At 33.6% G+C, this 15,913-nt stretch overlaps 2 protein-coding genes and 4 non-coding genes across 6 annotated transcripts in view; all 6 read left to right on the top strand.

Moving 5' to 3' along the window:
- The first annotated feature begins 836 nt into the window (after window positions 1–836).
- LOC122401171 (kinesin-like protein costa) lies at window positions 837–3,398 on the top strand. The gene is made up of 2 exons (XM_043403135.1): window positions 837–2,174; window positions 2,220–3,398. Exons 1-2 carry the CDS (start codon window positions 1,001–1,003, stop codon window positions 3,170–3,172), a joined length of 2,127 nt encoding a protein of 708 aa, XP_043259070.1. The 5' UTR covers window positions 837–1,000; the 3' UTR covers window positions 3,173–3,398.
- Window positions 3,399–4,229: 831 nt separating this feature from the next.
- On the top strand, window positions 4,230–4,350 carry Trnal-caa. Its single transcript has 2 exons — window positions 4,230–4,267; window positions 4,306–4,350. It is a non-coding gene; the product is annotated as a tRNA-Leu (tRNA).
- A 687-nt stretch (window positions 4,351–5,037) lies between these two features.
- On the top strand, window positions 5,038–5,110 carry Trnav-cac. Its single transcript has one exon. It is a non-coding gene; the product is annotated as a tRNA-Val (tRNA).
- A 299-nt stretch (window positions 5,111–5,409) lies between these two features.
- Trnal-caa lies at window positions 5,410–5,531 on the top strand. The gene is made up of 2 exons: window positions 5,410–5,447; window positions 5,487–5,531. It is a non-coding gene; the product is annotated as a tRNA-Leu (tRNA).
- Window positions 5,532–5,967: 436 nt separating this feature from the next.
- Window positions 5,968–6,039, top strand: Trnae-cuc. Its single transcript has one exon. It is a non-coding gene; the product is annotated as a tRNA-Glu (tRNA).
- Window positions 6,040–11,485: 5,446 nt separating this feature from the next.
- LOC122401161 overlaps window positions 11,486–15,913 on the top strand; it is a 94,066-nt gene continuing 89,638 nt past the window's right edge. Inside the window, exons 1-3 of the mRNA XM_043403124.1 lie at window positions 11,486–11,699; window positions 11,835–12,163; window positions 12,286–12,504. Of these exons, the coding sequence (XP_043259059.1) occupies window positions 11,486–11,699; window positions 11,835–12,163; window positions 12,286–12,504 (762 nt within the window). The remainder of the gene's footprint in view (window positions 11,700–11,834; window positions 12,164–12,285; window positions 12,505–15,913) is intronic.

Raw genomic sequence — 15,913 nt, 5'->3', positions numbered from 1 at the left:
GTGTTTACTAACGCCACCTGCCAACAATATTTTAACTAATGGCAACTTCTATGCATTGCATCTATGCTTGCACTTCTTGATTTGTGCTAATTGGTAGTGACTTTCTCCTCGCGCGGTACGGATTTAAATCATCCAGTGAACGTCGTGTACAATGTTAGCAATATAAATTTATTGAGCTCAGTGATGCCATGTGATTTCCAAATATGTGTAAATGTGTATAGCAAGAAAAATGAAGATACAATTATTTTCATGAGTAAGGTAATACATTCATTCTATATACCAATATCTACGTAGTAAAGATTATACTAATTCGTAACACCTTACCATGAATTGATCATTCAAAAATCAGAGCATGTTACATATACTATTTGAATCTGTACATAATAAGGAACACATCGATATTAGTATTGTTAGACTGTTACATTGTTACTATTAATGGCGCGTTAACATTTTAAACTGTACGCCAATAGGAGTTAAGAACAACTTTCATACCCTTCTATACTTGTTACGTGCAATACATATGCATACCATAAGTTGACAATAATTTTTTATGAATATATCTACCCCATTATTTGACGAATACGAAACTTTGTTTAGTTTACTCGAAATTGAGGCCAAAAATTTTAATAACCATAATACTGATTATGCACATAGCTATTTCCGGACGCGCATGCGTAAAAATTGTATCACATCTGGGTATACTAGTTACAAGTAAATTAGAACAGAGCTTGGGCTCTTCCACCAAAAAGTGTGGTTATTCTGTTTTTGAATTTTACTTTCTGGAGTGTTGTAACCTGGTATAAAAATATATATTTAATATATTTTTAACATTATACGTATACGTATACGTATATATAAATACTGCAAAATATATTTTTGTAGAAATTATAGGAACTAATATATTTAGGACATGGGAAACAAAATTCAAGTTCTAACTTGATAGAAATGCATTGTGAGATCTGCTTATTAGAAAATAAAGAAGGCAGTTTAAATTAATAAAATGCTAAGGCATAAATTTGCTCACAAAATGAAAAACAAAGTAGGTTTAATTAACTCATCAAGTTCAGAAAGCGAATTATCTGAGATTATTGACATAGAGGATGAGCAAATGGAAGAAGAAGAAGAAGTAAATGAAGAAGATGAAGAAAATGAAGAATTTGATGAAGAAGAAGAGGAAGATGAGGAGGATGATGACAGTGACACAAGTTCAAAGAATGAAGAAACTTTAGAATTTTTAGAAAAATTAAATGATCATATGAATATATTTAAAATAGAAACAGATAAATTAATTCAATTTCAAGAAGATAAAGAAGAGCATTTTAGGAAAACAAATATCAATTGCATTATGTCAACAGTTCAATCAACAAATATTAATAATAGCGATGTCCTAGCTAAACCTGTTCCACTTAGAAATCCAAACTCTAGAAGAAATTCAATGCTTCCTGGGTCTGAAATGTGTAATGAAATATTAGCATTTAATGATAGTCTTAAACCTAACCGTAATCAAATTTTGAGTAACGAAACCTCAAATTTTGTCACTACAAATACTCTAGATAATTGTGAACCTGAAACAATTATTACTAAAACTCTCACTACTCATAATGATAATTCACCAGATTTATTAATTGATGTTCTGGATACAGAGAAAGTACCAGAACCCATAAAGGAATTAAAAACTTTGATATTGAACAATGAAGCAAAACAATCAGAAGTAAAGAAAATTCAGTTGGATTTAGATGGAGCTCGTAAAAATATAAAAGAGCTTGAAACAACTATGAAAATTAAAATGCGTATATCTACAGACATACCAAAGAATATTAATTTACTTGGAGTAGTGATAAATAAGTCTCGTCGCAAGCAAAGTGAATTAGTGAAAAAATGTACTTGTGTAAAAACTCAATTATCTCCAAGAAACTTACTTCCAAAACCTGAGACTGTTCATGAGGAAAAGGAAGATGTGTACACGGACAAGGTAGTTCATTATCAGCAAAGGTTAAAAAATATTGAGATGATAGAGGGTATTGCTCATGATTCTTTGCAAAAGCAACGCAGAATTACTCACTCTTTAATCGACACTAACAAGCAGATGAAGAATTTAAAAGAACAGTTGAAAAAAGAGGAGAAACGTAAAGAACAGTTAGAAGAAGAACTTGCAGAAGATCAGAAGAAGATCCGTGAACTTAAAAGAAAATATAATTTAACTGCTTCTAAATTAAAAGAATTGCAATCAGAAAACAAAAGTGGAAAAGGTAATAATAAATCAAAAACTGATCACCCTGACAAAGAAAAAAATTTATTAGATGTTAGTGCAAGAATATTACATCTTGACCATGTTTTAAAAGAAAAATCCATAGATTTGGAAAGAACAGCAGATATTGATGAAAAAGAAGCTTTAAGGCATGAAATTCAAAATTTAAGACGTATCAGAGATTGTTTGATAGATGAAAAATGTGATTTAGATGAGAAATTTCAGAAGGAAAAAACTTTGTCTACGGTAGAAGAACGAAAATTATTAGAATGTGGAGAAACTATTGAAGCTATAGATGCCATGATAGAACATAAAAATGAAATGATTTGTGGGAGAAAAGGTTTTGATGAAAATCAATCACAACGCGAGAAAGGAGAGAGAATGTTAATGGAGAGGTTAGCAAAATTATCGGAAGGTGAAATGAAAACATTATTCTATAAATATTTTCTAAAAGTAATAGATTTAAAGGAAAGTTCAAAAACCCTAGAAATTCAAACTGCAGAATTAGAGAGTGTTATAGAAACACAAGAATGGCAAATACAAGCTTTAACTAATGCATTGAAACAATCCAAGCTGGAAACTGAGAAAAAAGTTATTTTTGTGATAAGAGAATATGAACAGAAATTACAAGCCATGTATAGACACTTTGCAGAGGAAACAAGTAGCTCTGGACATGAAACAGTGGATACAGATTCTGAACTTGTCAAATACAAATGTGAAAATGAAATACTGAGAAAGCAATTAGCAGAAGTTAAAGCTTACACAAAAAGCTTAAAACCTCCATGCACAATTACTTCGGGCGGCATACAAAGAACAACACCATCGATGATACAAGGTCCTCTAAGTCCGACAACTAAAGTGACTAAGGAACGGAATAAACTGATAATACAAAAAACTACTGACCGTGATAAAAGAAAGAAGTGAATTTTTTCAAAATATATGTCCCGTTTTTCTCTTTAACTAACATTACGTCACTCTCTACAATGTTGTAATACACTACTTTAATGTTGGTAGTTACATCTCATAATTCCTAGTGTAAAAACATGAACAACTTTAAACAATTTATATGAGCCAATAATATGTCGTAATATTGTATTAGTCTTTAACATATTAGGCCCTCGTTATATGTATATATGTATCTCATGTCGTAATTGATAGAATAATTTATGCAATTTTATAAAATGTAATATATGTTAATAGGTAACATATTTTTGGCACATTCCTGGCATCATCTTTTATTTCAATACATATATGCAAAAGTAATCAAAAGGGCCGATAGGAATAATATTCTTAATACGTGATAATGACAAATAAATACTCAATTTTTTAAATAAAATATAGGTTATAATACTCATTAACCTCTATTATCCTTACCATTTTTTTACGTATAGCACAGATTTCTCCATGTGTTTTAATTTATTTGGGATTTTAGAAATATAATTTACTTATTTCCATTGTAAAAGTTCATCTAAATGTAAACTAATATGTTTTAGATTATGACTTAATGTTTTACATAAGAAAAGCTTTTAATTTTTCTGATAATCCACTATATTGCATTAGTATCTTTTCATAGTTAGTTGTACAGAGTTGTTAGAATTATCTTTTCATAGAGAGTTAATTATTCGTAAAATTCCGAAAGATCGGTCAAGCAGTAGTGTAGTAGTTATCCCGGGCAGAAACATTTTTATTTTTCATAACACTTGTAAACCATATTAACACAAAATATTTATTTTATTTAAATATCTTTTAATGAATATTCAAACTTTCTTTTAAATTATCTTTTGAATATACCTATATTTAGTAACAGTATATTTTAATCTAGGAAATTTTCAATTCATATATACACACATAATTTATTTACTATCTATTACGTGTTATAATAGATTTTATGAAAAACATTAAATTGTTTATAGTGAAATTTATTATATCACTAAATTATTGTGAAATTTGTCATGTATATTATGAGAATTTGTCATCGAATGTCAGGATGGCCGAGCGGTCTAAGGCGCCAGACTCAAGGTTTACCTTCTTAGTTTTCATACTAAGTTTTCTGGGCTTTCTGGTCCTCTCTGAGGGCGTGGGTTCGAATCCCACTTCTGACAAATAATTTTTGTTATTTGTTAAAAAAATAATTTTGTGTAAATGTTTTTTATAAAAGTTAATTTATCGCTCAAAGTCTACTATAAACCGTTATACATTGATAGAATTAGCGTCCCAAGTTCGATTCCCAATAGAGAGTACTTTTTTTTTTTGTAAATCATGTATGTATTACATTATCTATTTTTAAAGATTATAAAAATATGTTAATATTGTAGAGTATTTTTATGAAGCTTTAATGCTTTATTCATACGATATAATTCAATATTATAATGCTTATTTCATATTAGTTTCTGCTATATTAATGTGTATATTCTAAATATTATATCACATAATATAATGTAACAAACTAATATGTTTCAGATTATGACATAATGTTTTAAGTGAGAAGAGCCTTTAATTTTTCTGATAATCCACTATATTGCATTACTACCTTTTCATATTTGTTAGTTAGTTGTGAGAAAGAATCTTTGAATTTATAGCATGGCGAGAGTTGATTATCCGTAAAATTCCGAAAGATCGGTCAAGCAAAATCGAATACAATATTCCATTATGTTTAGAATCCAAAGTAGTAAAATATTTCATAGTATACGTTTTTTTTTTGTATGTAACAAAGACCAATTCTATAAAAAAAACACGATGTATAATATTTTTAATCCTTATATATAAAATTTATAAAAATTTGTAATATAGTTTCCGTAGTGTAGTGGTTATCACGTGTGCTTCACACGCACAAGGTCCCCGGTTCGATCCCGGGCGGAAACATTTTTTTTTTCATTGAACTTGTCAATCATATTAACACAATATATTTATTTTATTCCAATATCGTTTAATGAATATGCAAACTGTTCTTTTAAATTTATCTTTTGAATATACCTGTATTTAATAAAAGTATATTTTAATCTATGAAATTTTCAATTCATATATACATATATAATTTATTTACTACTTATTACATGTTATAATAGTTTTGATGGAAAACTGAATTATATGTAGTGAAATTTATTATATGGCTAACTTATTATGGAACATGTCATGTATATTATGAGGAGTTGTCATCAAATGTCAGGATGGCCGAGCGGTCTAAGGCGCCAGACTCAAGGTTTTACCTTCTTAGTTTTCATACTAAGTTTTCTGGGCTTTCTGGTCCTCTCTGAGGGCGTGGGTTCGAATCCCACTTCTGACAAATATTTTTTGTTACTTGTTAAAAATATAATTTTTTGTAAATGTTTTTTATAAAAGTTAATTTCTCGATCAAAGTCTACTATAAACCGTTGTCCGTTGATAGAATTAGCGTCCCACGTTCGATTCCCAATACTGAGTATTTTTTTGTTGTTGTAAATCATGTATGTATTACGTTATCAATTTTTAAAGATTATAACAATATATTAATATTATAGATTATTTTTCATTCGCCATTTTATTAAGCTTTAATGATCGATTCATACGATATAATTCGATATTACAATGCTTATTTTATATTAGTTTCTGTTATATTAATGTGTATATTGTGAATATTATATCACTTAATATAATGTAAAATTATTAATATTATATTTTAGAACTTTGATACGATATTATACTTATATGTACTCGGTATAATGCAATTGCATCGTCGAAAATCCGGTATGGTCTAGTGGCTAGGATACCTGGCTCTCACCCAGGAGGCTCGGGTTCGATTCCCGGTACCGGAAATGTTTTTTTTATTATTTTATCGTATTTTCTTAACACTAGATTTACGGAAGTCGTCAATTTGACGGATGTGTGATTCCATATTTAAAATTGAAGAACGCGTAAATATTATCTTTTAACAACTTATGTTGAATTTGATCGATGCAATGGCAAGAATACATATTCTAATTAAAAAAAAAATCGTATTTTAAGGAAATCGTCAACATGAAAGGTATAAATAAATATATATGCGATCAATGCCCGTAAATCTAGTGTTAAGGACGTATTGAGTTTCTTGCAAATTTCTCGACGCATTTTCGTAACAATAAAACTGTTTTATTGTAAATATTTCGTCGTGCATCTGTAAAGGAGTACTTAATTTAAAACATTTTGTTGAGTATGCACGGTATTATAAAACAGGGTTTAAGACTGTAACAACGTTATTATTCTGATACACCACATTTGAAAGACATTGAATATGATGTTTAGAACTAACAAACATTTTATTGAACGTATCATCGCAGACAAAGTATACGAGTAGACCTTACATCCAATATATTTGTTGGCCCCATTTTTATGGGGTTCGAGAGACCTATTACCATTTTCGTGTCACTTGCAACATTACCAACAGGTTACACAAATGAACACAAGAGGAAATGAAATTACAGAAACATTTCTGGCCTGAAATTATATTTTCGGTAAAGAATTTTTTTCTCGAAAGTGCGTAGGATTTCGCAGCCGCCAAAAATATTTGTAATTGACCCCTGCAATTGAAAATAATTTTTCCAGAGTGATTTAAAGCTTTTCAATTTCACCGAAAAATTTAAGCACCTACCTCCTGGTCGATTTTTCTTAAAAATTCGTTTTTGATTTTTCGTAATTTTGTTTGACACCGTACAGAAAAGTTGTCTCATACTTTTTTGTAGGTAACCATGAACTCTACTTCAGAAATAAAGTTCAATGAAATACATTCATTATTGCAGGAGTTATGGTCATTTGAAAATTGCGTTTTTCAATCCCTTCCATAGTCAACTCTCATGTATTTACGCACACATTACAGCTCTCTGTCCATAAATACTAATTCAGTGAATAGTTTCTGAACTGACCGCCATCTACGAGAAGAGGACGCTAAAATCACCTTCGTATTTTCAGGTGGGTATGGCAGTCAGATTGAGCCACGACAGTCCATAAGGTGAAAGCACAGACGAGGTATACGAGTAGACTTTTCACCTAATGTATTTTTTCGGCCCGTTTCTCTGGGGCCCCGGGATCCATTAGCATTTTTGTGTCACTCGCAACGTTACCGACAGATTCAGAAATTAATTTTAATCCCTTCCATAGTCAACTCACATGGATTTACGCAAAACTACAGCTCTTTGCCTATCAATACTAATTTAGTGAATAGTTTCTCAACTGATCGCCATCCATGACAAGAGGACGCTAAAATCACCTCCGAATTTTTCGCCCGGTATGGCAATTGTTCGAACTGACGTACAAAAAGACAAAAATTAACGAGATACACTCTTCGAAAGTGGAACAAAATGTTAAAAAGATCATGCATCAAATTGTAAGGGGGTCCTCGTAAGAAAGATCCTCTTCGTAATGGTTTTAATGGGTTGATGATCAACAATGACTAGCTTATGGTCACTGGTGGTCAACAGTGAGGTTGACATCAAGGTCAGCGGTCCAGTGAGGATCCAGAAATGGTCAAGAGGTGGGACCAATCGAAATAGTTTCTTTATGGACAAGACAGTCTTAAATGTTAACTTTAATTTTGGCTCTGACTGGTCTCCCTACCCTTTCATCATCTTAGACATATAAGCAGGGTCAATGCGAAGAATTCTTCAGTCTCGTTGCGAATTCGGGAGTGTACAAATAGCCAGAAGAGTACCGGAGCCGCTGCTGATCATCACTGGCCAGCGCTGACCATGGCTGACCAGTACTGATCAGTACTGACCAAGACTGACCAGTTCTGACTAGTGCTCCTACCACTACTGACCACTGCTGACCAGTGCCGGACGGTGATGATCAACGGTAAGAACTGTTTAAAAATTCTCTCCCCTCTTCTATTCTATCGTTTGATGCTAATTTTGCTTCAATGAACTGATTTTGCCTGGTTTGTCTAACTGATGTTGCTATAATATGAATATTTTCTTACTTTACAGCTGGCCCAGTGGTAACTACCCTATGTACTGACAACAAGTAGTAAGTCCACTCCACTTATTTATATTTTATTATTTTTATTTGTTTGTTTGATGTGAATTCAACTTTATTTATCTATCTGATTTTATTTGGTTATTATGAATGTTCATTTTCTCTGTTTCTACTTTTACATTGTTTTTCGAATTTATGTGATTCTTCCATTTCGTTTGATTGTTTGGCGTTGATTCAACTTGGTGTCTCGATCCAAGTTTCTTTCAATACAATTACGAATGTTCGTTCTGATATGTATAACATGGTGTAGATGCATATACCATATTTGTTTCGATGACACTGATTAATATAAGATTTTTATTTCTACGTTTCAGCTTAAATTCTTGTAACATTTTGCTAATATACTCTGTCCAATTCCCTTTAGCTAGGTGATAGATCATTTTTAAGTGTTTGACGTCTCAGAGACGTGATAAGTCTACCGGGCCAAATATGAATAAGATGTCTCAGAGATGTGATAAGTCTGCCGGGCCAAACCTTGGTGTTGCTTTTGGCACGCATAGTTGGAAATTAAATCGTATGGCAAGGGGGTAAAACGACTGGTTGTATACGTGCTTTCTTTGGCAAGTGTAGTTAGTACCTTTTACTTAAAATTATAATCTTCTTGCACACCGCGATTTTTAAGATGACAAATGTCATAGTAGATTCAATTATTTTTAATTTGACACTCATTTTAAAATGAATATATAATGAATACATATACATACATATATGAGTAGTATAACTTTCTCTCGTTCGGTTGTTCTCTGGTTCTTGCTTTCCGAGATTATGTCTCGACTGAAAGGACCGGAGAGTTTTGCTCGATCACCTCTGTATGATAGAATGAAACATGAGACACCTGTGTAGTAGGTGTGATAGCTCTAACCACTTCAACCCCGGTGCAGCTTGGTTCAGCTTAAGTGGGGCCTCACCGAGTGCATATATTCTCCTCTTTATACGGAAAAGAGAATGACCTCCGGCGAGGTCATCGATATCGAAGATACCCAGTCTTTCTTTACTTATTAAAATATATCATTAGATTGACGTGCAAGAAGATATTTCGCGACGAATACATTTTAGAGTCAAAGTAACCTCGTATATTATGTACTATTTTTACTTTCTCACTGCACTTGCCTGTAGTTGTAGTATTTGTAGTTTTACAGATTCAGTGTTGGGCATATGCTTCTTGCAGGTGTCAAATTTTTGTTTGTTCTCTTACTAATCTATTAAACAAGTTTCTGTTACAGAGCATATACTTATGGAAGTTTTAGGTTTATAGAAGTAACAATTAAGAATTGTTACAATTTTGTTTGATATTGCTTTGTTTGTATTTCAGGAAATCGTCGTGAGATAAATAGGAGATAGAAGAAAGAAGAATGTATTTCATGTATTTTGTTTCAGATTGCTTAGTTTATGTTTTAATAATTTAGATTTATAGTTAGGTAGAATGTAACAGTATGCTTCAGGAAATCTTCGTCGAAGGATCAACAAGGAAGAATATATTTTCTATGTATTTTGTTAAATGATTAGATAAGTAGGATGTAAATGAATTTTGATTTATAGTTAGGCAGGAGTTTGGTTCTCTATATTAATCATTATATCAGGCAGGCAATATTTTGGTCTATTTCTCTGTTTTGCTGATGAGAATTTAGAGGTAATTTCTTTCTCAAAAAAACTCTTTCGTTGGTCATTTCCTTCGTTGGTTACACTTTCGTTTATTGTTTTTCGACCAACGATCGCTGGTCACAAAAGATCTTCACTAATGGAGGGTGGTTGGGCATCGGTTAGGGCGGGTCTCCATTCGCAGCAACCTCCACGTGGTGAGACCTGGGTAATATTATTTAGCGTTTAATTAATAATCGTATCACTTTTAGCTGGGTAATGCAATTATTAATTAAAAACTAAATAATATTAGCGAATTGGCTGCGATCCGCCTTGCATAGGTCATCATAAATATAGAGCTTCTTCACTAGGTTAGTTTTGATTCTCATTGATTCATCAAAGATTCTAGAGTATTGTCACAGATGTGGTATAGAAGTAGATCCTTCATCCAATGTATTTTTGCGGCTTATTTTTATGGAGTCTCGAAACCCCATTACCATTTTCGTGTCATTCGCAACGTTACCGACAGATTCAGAAATGAATTTTAATCTCTTCCATAGTCAACTCACATGTATTTATGCAACACTACAACTGTTTGCCTATCAATACTAATTCAGTGAATAGTTTCTCAACTGATCGCCATCCATGTGAAGAGGATGCTAAAATCACCTCTGAATTTTCAGGTCGGTATGGCAGTCAGATTGGGCCACGAAAGTCCATAAGGTGAAAGGTCTACTCGTATACCTCGTCTGTGGTATCATTCAAATCGATAGCAGCAAATAGAATGACCAATCATCCGTTTCGGAAATACAAACAGTGGCAATGCCATAAATCACTCAAACGTTGCATTTTCTACACGTCAATGTAACGGGTAGTCATTTGCTACTAGGAAGCAGCTGTTTCACTTACAACTCGAAACGATCGCTTTGGTACGTGTTCCTTTAGACAGTGCCTATTCTTCACATAAATGTGTAATAAGCCCTACCTTCGTCGTCTATTGGTATGCAATTATCGTCACTTTTATCGACATTCGCGGAAGTGACCAAGGGACCAAACACGTGCAACATGGCTAAGTCTATAATTTCGAAAGACGATCGTGCCATCATATCCGTTTATCCGTAATTTTCTGGATAGGCACCGTCGCGGACTGAATGAAAATAACCCCTGATAACGTGACAAGATTGTGTTAAAGTACACACTATGACGCGAATCGCACTCACACGATACCAGGAGACAGCGTACTTTCGACAAAGGTCGTTTTATTCTTTGACTCCTAGGAAGACGCGTTACCAATGGCTTCAGTGTCAGGCCACGAGTGCATAAACCCGTTTCGAAAACTTATAAGTTATCAGATTAATTACTTAAAGTGAGAGTCGTGCAGCTATAAGTAATTGAATAATGTGTGATCGGTGTAAATTTGTTAACTAACATTAGAATAGTAAATAAAAATCGTTTTCCTTTCGTTCGTATTGCAGAAATGATCAAAATTTTTTTCCAAATACAAATTTCCACTAACGCTTTTATTCTTAAAAATCTTGTTTTATTTCATTTTGGTGATTATTAAATATTCGAATTAAATGTTGCCTATTTGTGTCGTACAGGTACAGTGGTCTCTGGAAAATTGATCCAAAATGTTCACTGTTTCTGCGATTCTCGTATTTCGGTTACAAAATGTTGATGCTGTTGACGATGTACGTCTTCACGATCACTCTCCTCGCAGACATCTGCTTGAACATAGACAATATGTCGATCGCTACCGACGATGGTTGCGTTTTTGCAGGAATTGTTGTTGTGATTTTCAAAATTATGAATTATCAAATCTACCAAGAAAAAATAGCGGGATTGACTTCGAATGTGTTAAAATGTGCCGACGATATCAGCGAATTTTCTAGTGAGTAGAGCAAATCTATCTAAAATATAACTTTTAACTGCCTCAAATCTGGATTTTACGTGTAGTTTTTTCGGATTTCGTCGACTAATCGTTTCTTTTCTTTTAATTCAATTTAATATACTATCTTGTTTTTAGACGTTAAACACATCAGAGGCATTGCCAAAAAGTATTACATACGTAACAATGTGATTTTCCAAGGGTTCTCCGTGTTAGGATTTTTTTTGGCAATCGCTCTTTTATTTTTCTCACCGATGGAAACTGGTTTACCAATCAGAGCGAAATATCCCGTCAACACAACAATATCACCCTGGCGCGAAATTGGTATCGCAGTAGATACAGTTACCATTTCTGTTGGTTTGTTGGCGATAGTTGCAATGGATGTTATGACCAGTTTAGTATGTAGTTTAATCATTATGCAATTCGACATTTTGAACGTGAATTTCGAGAACTGCAAAAGACGAACGGTGAGCGACGTAACTGGCGAAGACAGTCTGCTTAATCTGAAACGTCATAATTTTTACAATTTCGCACATTTTAAACATTTTATACGTCACAATATTGGGAATACATGCATTTTTCGTCGCAGACCGACATAGTTAGCAACGAACGTAATTATGATGACGTCGGGTATGCTAAAAAGGAAGCGGACGATGATTTCGTACGTAAATACAAGACGTGCCTTCGGTTCCATCAGCGATTGGTGACTATGACCAACGATTACAACAAGACCTACAGCTCGAGCATGTTCGTTCAGATGCTTTCGAGCACCTCGATTATTTGCCTGACCGGATTCCAAGCTGTCGTGGTAAGACATAATGGTCGAGTACGCTGGTCAGTTCCTGATCGATTCGTATCGTTCGGAACAGGTCGGAGGGCAGAACTCAGACATTATAAAGTTTGGGATATACCTAAGTGCCGCTTTATCTCAGCTCTTGTACATCTGCTGGATAGGAAATGAGCTGAGCTTTTCGGTAAGGCATTAAGTAACGACTCGACGATTGTTTTTCCAAAAAACGACGGATTCTAACTCGTAATTCATCGTTCAGAGTTCCGTGCTGGATAGAAGTCAATGGCTCTCAGACTGGCATCACGAGAATTTGCCAGAAATCATGTTATTGTTTTCGTTAGCCACTATGTTTACAAGACAGTCGATGCAACTGAAGGCTGGAGCATTTTACATATTATCTTTGGAAACGTTTATCGCGGTACGCGAACGCTAATGAAATATACACTATTGTTTTTACATTTTTAATTTTCTACCCTTTCTTGTCTCAAATCTGTGCTCGAAAGGCAAACTATGTTAAATCTAAATTTCAAAAATTTAATATCTTAAATAACGATGAAAAATATAATATTAGTTAAGTGATACAACATTTTCGTTCCAGCGCCTACAGAATTGTACTGTGTTCGTTATATTTGTTGCAGATTATAAGAAGATCCTATTCAATCTTCACGTTGCTGAACAATATGCATTCAGAGAATCTTTGATGACGTGACAATATGTTCATCAGAGATAGGCAAAATTTTCTCCAATAACGCCAGACGAACACAAGGTACTACACGAGCTTTCATTATAAAAAGCGTAATTCAATGACAAGTGTCTTGTTTTTTCGTTTGGTTCCGCGAAACGATGTTTTATATGAATTTTACATTCCAGCCAGACGAGATTTTGATCGATAAATATATTAATATCGCATCAATATTACAGAATTATTAAAATAAACGTAGCAAATATATTTTAATAAAACTAAAATAAAAATTTGACTTAAAGGAGGCTGTTTAGTTCTTTTCTTCAGTTTAATTCATGACGATGTCTTAAGTCAGGAGACTCATTTTTAGCGATTTTTAATCCTATAATAGTATAGCTGTACATATTTATTTCCAATCATGAAAATAAGTAGAAATAGAGAAATAACATGAAATTATTCTCAATCATATATTGAATAACACAAATAGCTTTTTATTTCGTAGTCTATTAACAATCAAGGGATAAACGCACTTTATGGAAATTGTAAATAAATCGGTGACAAAAATGAGCAAAGAATGCAGTACCCCACTGTGAAAATTCGATGCTTTATCTAGGGATATTTGTGGATTCATCAGTAGGGCTAATCTAGCAAATCTTGCTTAGACACGATTCGATATAGCGATTGATTAGCTACACTACACAGACTAGCTTATCCAAACCGTGAGAAACAATTTTAGTGCATCGTCATCTAGTGGTCTTAGAGACTTGGTCAAAGATTAAAGTCAATGAAATATCATATATCAAAATAATTTAATTTTCAATTGAGAATTTTTAATCGAGACTCTGTGGGAGGAACAATATCACTACTGGCAACAGGAGGATAAGATCACTGTTAATGGTAGAGCCGTTACTTTAATTTAATTTATCATTTTATAAAACACACGTTAATTACAATTATTTCATATTTGAAATGTAAGATTTTAAGGGATAGAGTTGAAATACATAATAGGCAAACACGTAAGAAAAAAGGACTCGATATTTAGTAGTGTGGGTGAGAGGATGTAGACAGATTTAACTAGAATTTGCAGATTAGAGAATTTGTATGCAAAGATAAATTGGAGAAGAGAGAATTAAACAAGTAAATAGGAGACTTTGAAATACCTCCTGAACCATGCAGCAAAGACGAAGGAATCCATCTTTGCCGCATATTCAGCTAGCCGGGACCTTGGGACAGATGAGTTATACGTTCGAACTTACGAGACCAGTAGCATACCAGAAGAGACAAATTTTGGATACGTTGAAGAAGAGAAGATAGTCATGAAGAACGACAGGCGCCATAAACTACATCGCAATAGTCGGACAAGAAAACCATCAAAGATTGAGGAAGTAAGAGTTTAGAGTGGGTTGATAAAACGCTACAAGTTGGTATACCGCTGGTCTCGAGATACATTAATATCGTGAACAGTTAGTGTAGGTAAATGTGGTGTGACCATGTGATATAGAAGCGTTATTGTATGGAGAAGTCCTAAGGTGACTTAATGCGTTTGCAAAACATCAAGAATCTAAGTATTAGAGTACGGACCTCACTATGTAGCAAGTGGGTCACACGGAATATTACGCATCAGTTTGAATGAAACTATATAATCTGATTTTTTAATTTTTTAAACAGAGCATATGCACACCTAGAACTATACAGTTCGTACAGAACTACAAACAATTTTCTTCGAGAATTGGAAATCTCAAAATGTTGGAGGATAACTTCTCCGAGAAAAGAGAACGAAAATTAGTTGGGTACGATGTAACGCCAATGTCAACGTCATCGTGGCGTCAATTAATGTAAATACATACTTTTGAAGTTTTTATTTAAATAAGAATTTTGTCCATCTCTATATGGGCGTTTATAAGCGCCAAGTTTCCGCCGAGTTTCCGCACATGTCACGCGCCAAGACGAATCTTGCCGCCAAGAGGGTTAATTTGCTTCGCGACAAGACCGGTTGAATATTTTGCGGCATTCGCAGAGAAATAATTGACTCACGCCTCCTTGACCGTAAGCAGGAATAGAAATAATATTTTCGAAAGATTCGTACTCGTTAACCCGGCCACGGCAACCTGTTCCTTCGTCACGCTTACGGTAACCCCCTCTAGCTTCAGGCTGACAACCTTGCAAATTATGGTCGGAATATTCTTCGCCATGCACACTAGACATTTACCGATTCGTTCAGTGTGTACGCTGTAATATATGTCTAATAATAATTGAGAACCTGTAATTTTCACTTTATTAGACAGAATTGCAGGGACCGTTTCGAAAAGTCGCAGGAAAGATGTCGCTCAACGATCAGGGCAACAGCACAGTTTGTTAATCCTACATTTGTATCGCGTCTCAAGGAACTGGGTAAACTCGAACACGAGGTTCGTGAAAAAACATTTCCTCTGTCGATCTAAAAACTGCCCTGATCCACAAATGGGCCATTATTTCATTGGAATGTTCAATACAGAGACGCCAGTTTTCTGTACATTCCCATTTATGAGAATTTTTAGCCTTTAGTTTTATACAAAACTGGCAAGTATTATCCATTATAAAATTAAAAAAACTCGAATATTCAGTGTTTATTAGAAATAATGAAGTCTTCGTCGGATCATTGAAAAACCGTTTTTCATCCCATATGGATAAAAAACATGAACTAAAAGACTACCGTTATTCAATTTGTTAGTTCCTTCACTAAAATTCGTGTTGCAAAACTTGGTT

The sequence above is a fragment of the Colletes gigas genome, unplaced genomic scaffold, assembly GCF_013123115.1.
Source record: "Colletes gigas isolate AHSC1104 unplaced genomic scaffold, ASM1312311v1 Colletes_gigas_Sc00022, whole genome shotgun sequence".
Lineage (NCBI taxonomy): Eukaryota > Metazoa > Arthropoda > Insecta > Hymenoptera > Colletidae > Colletes > Colletes gigas.
This window is presented reverse-complemented; position numbering and strand designations above follow the sequence as displayed.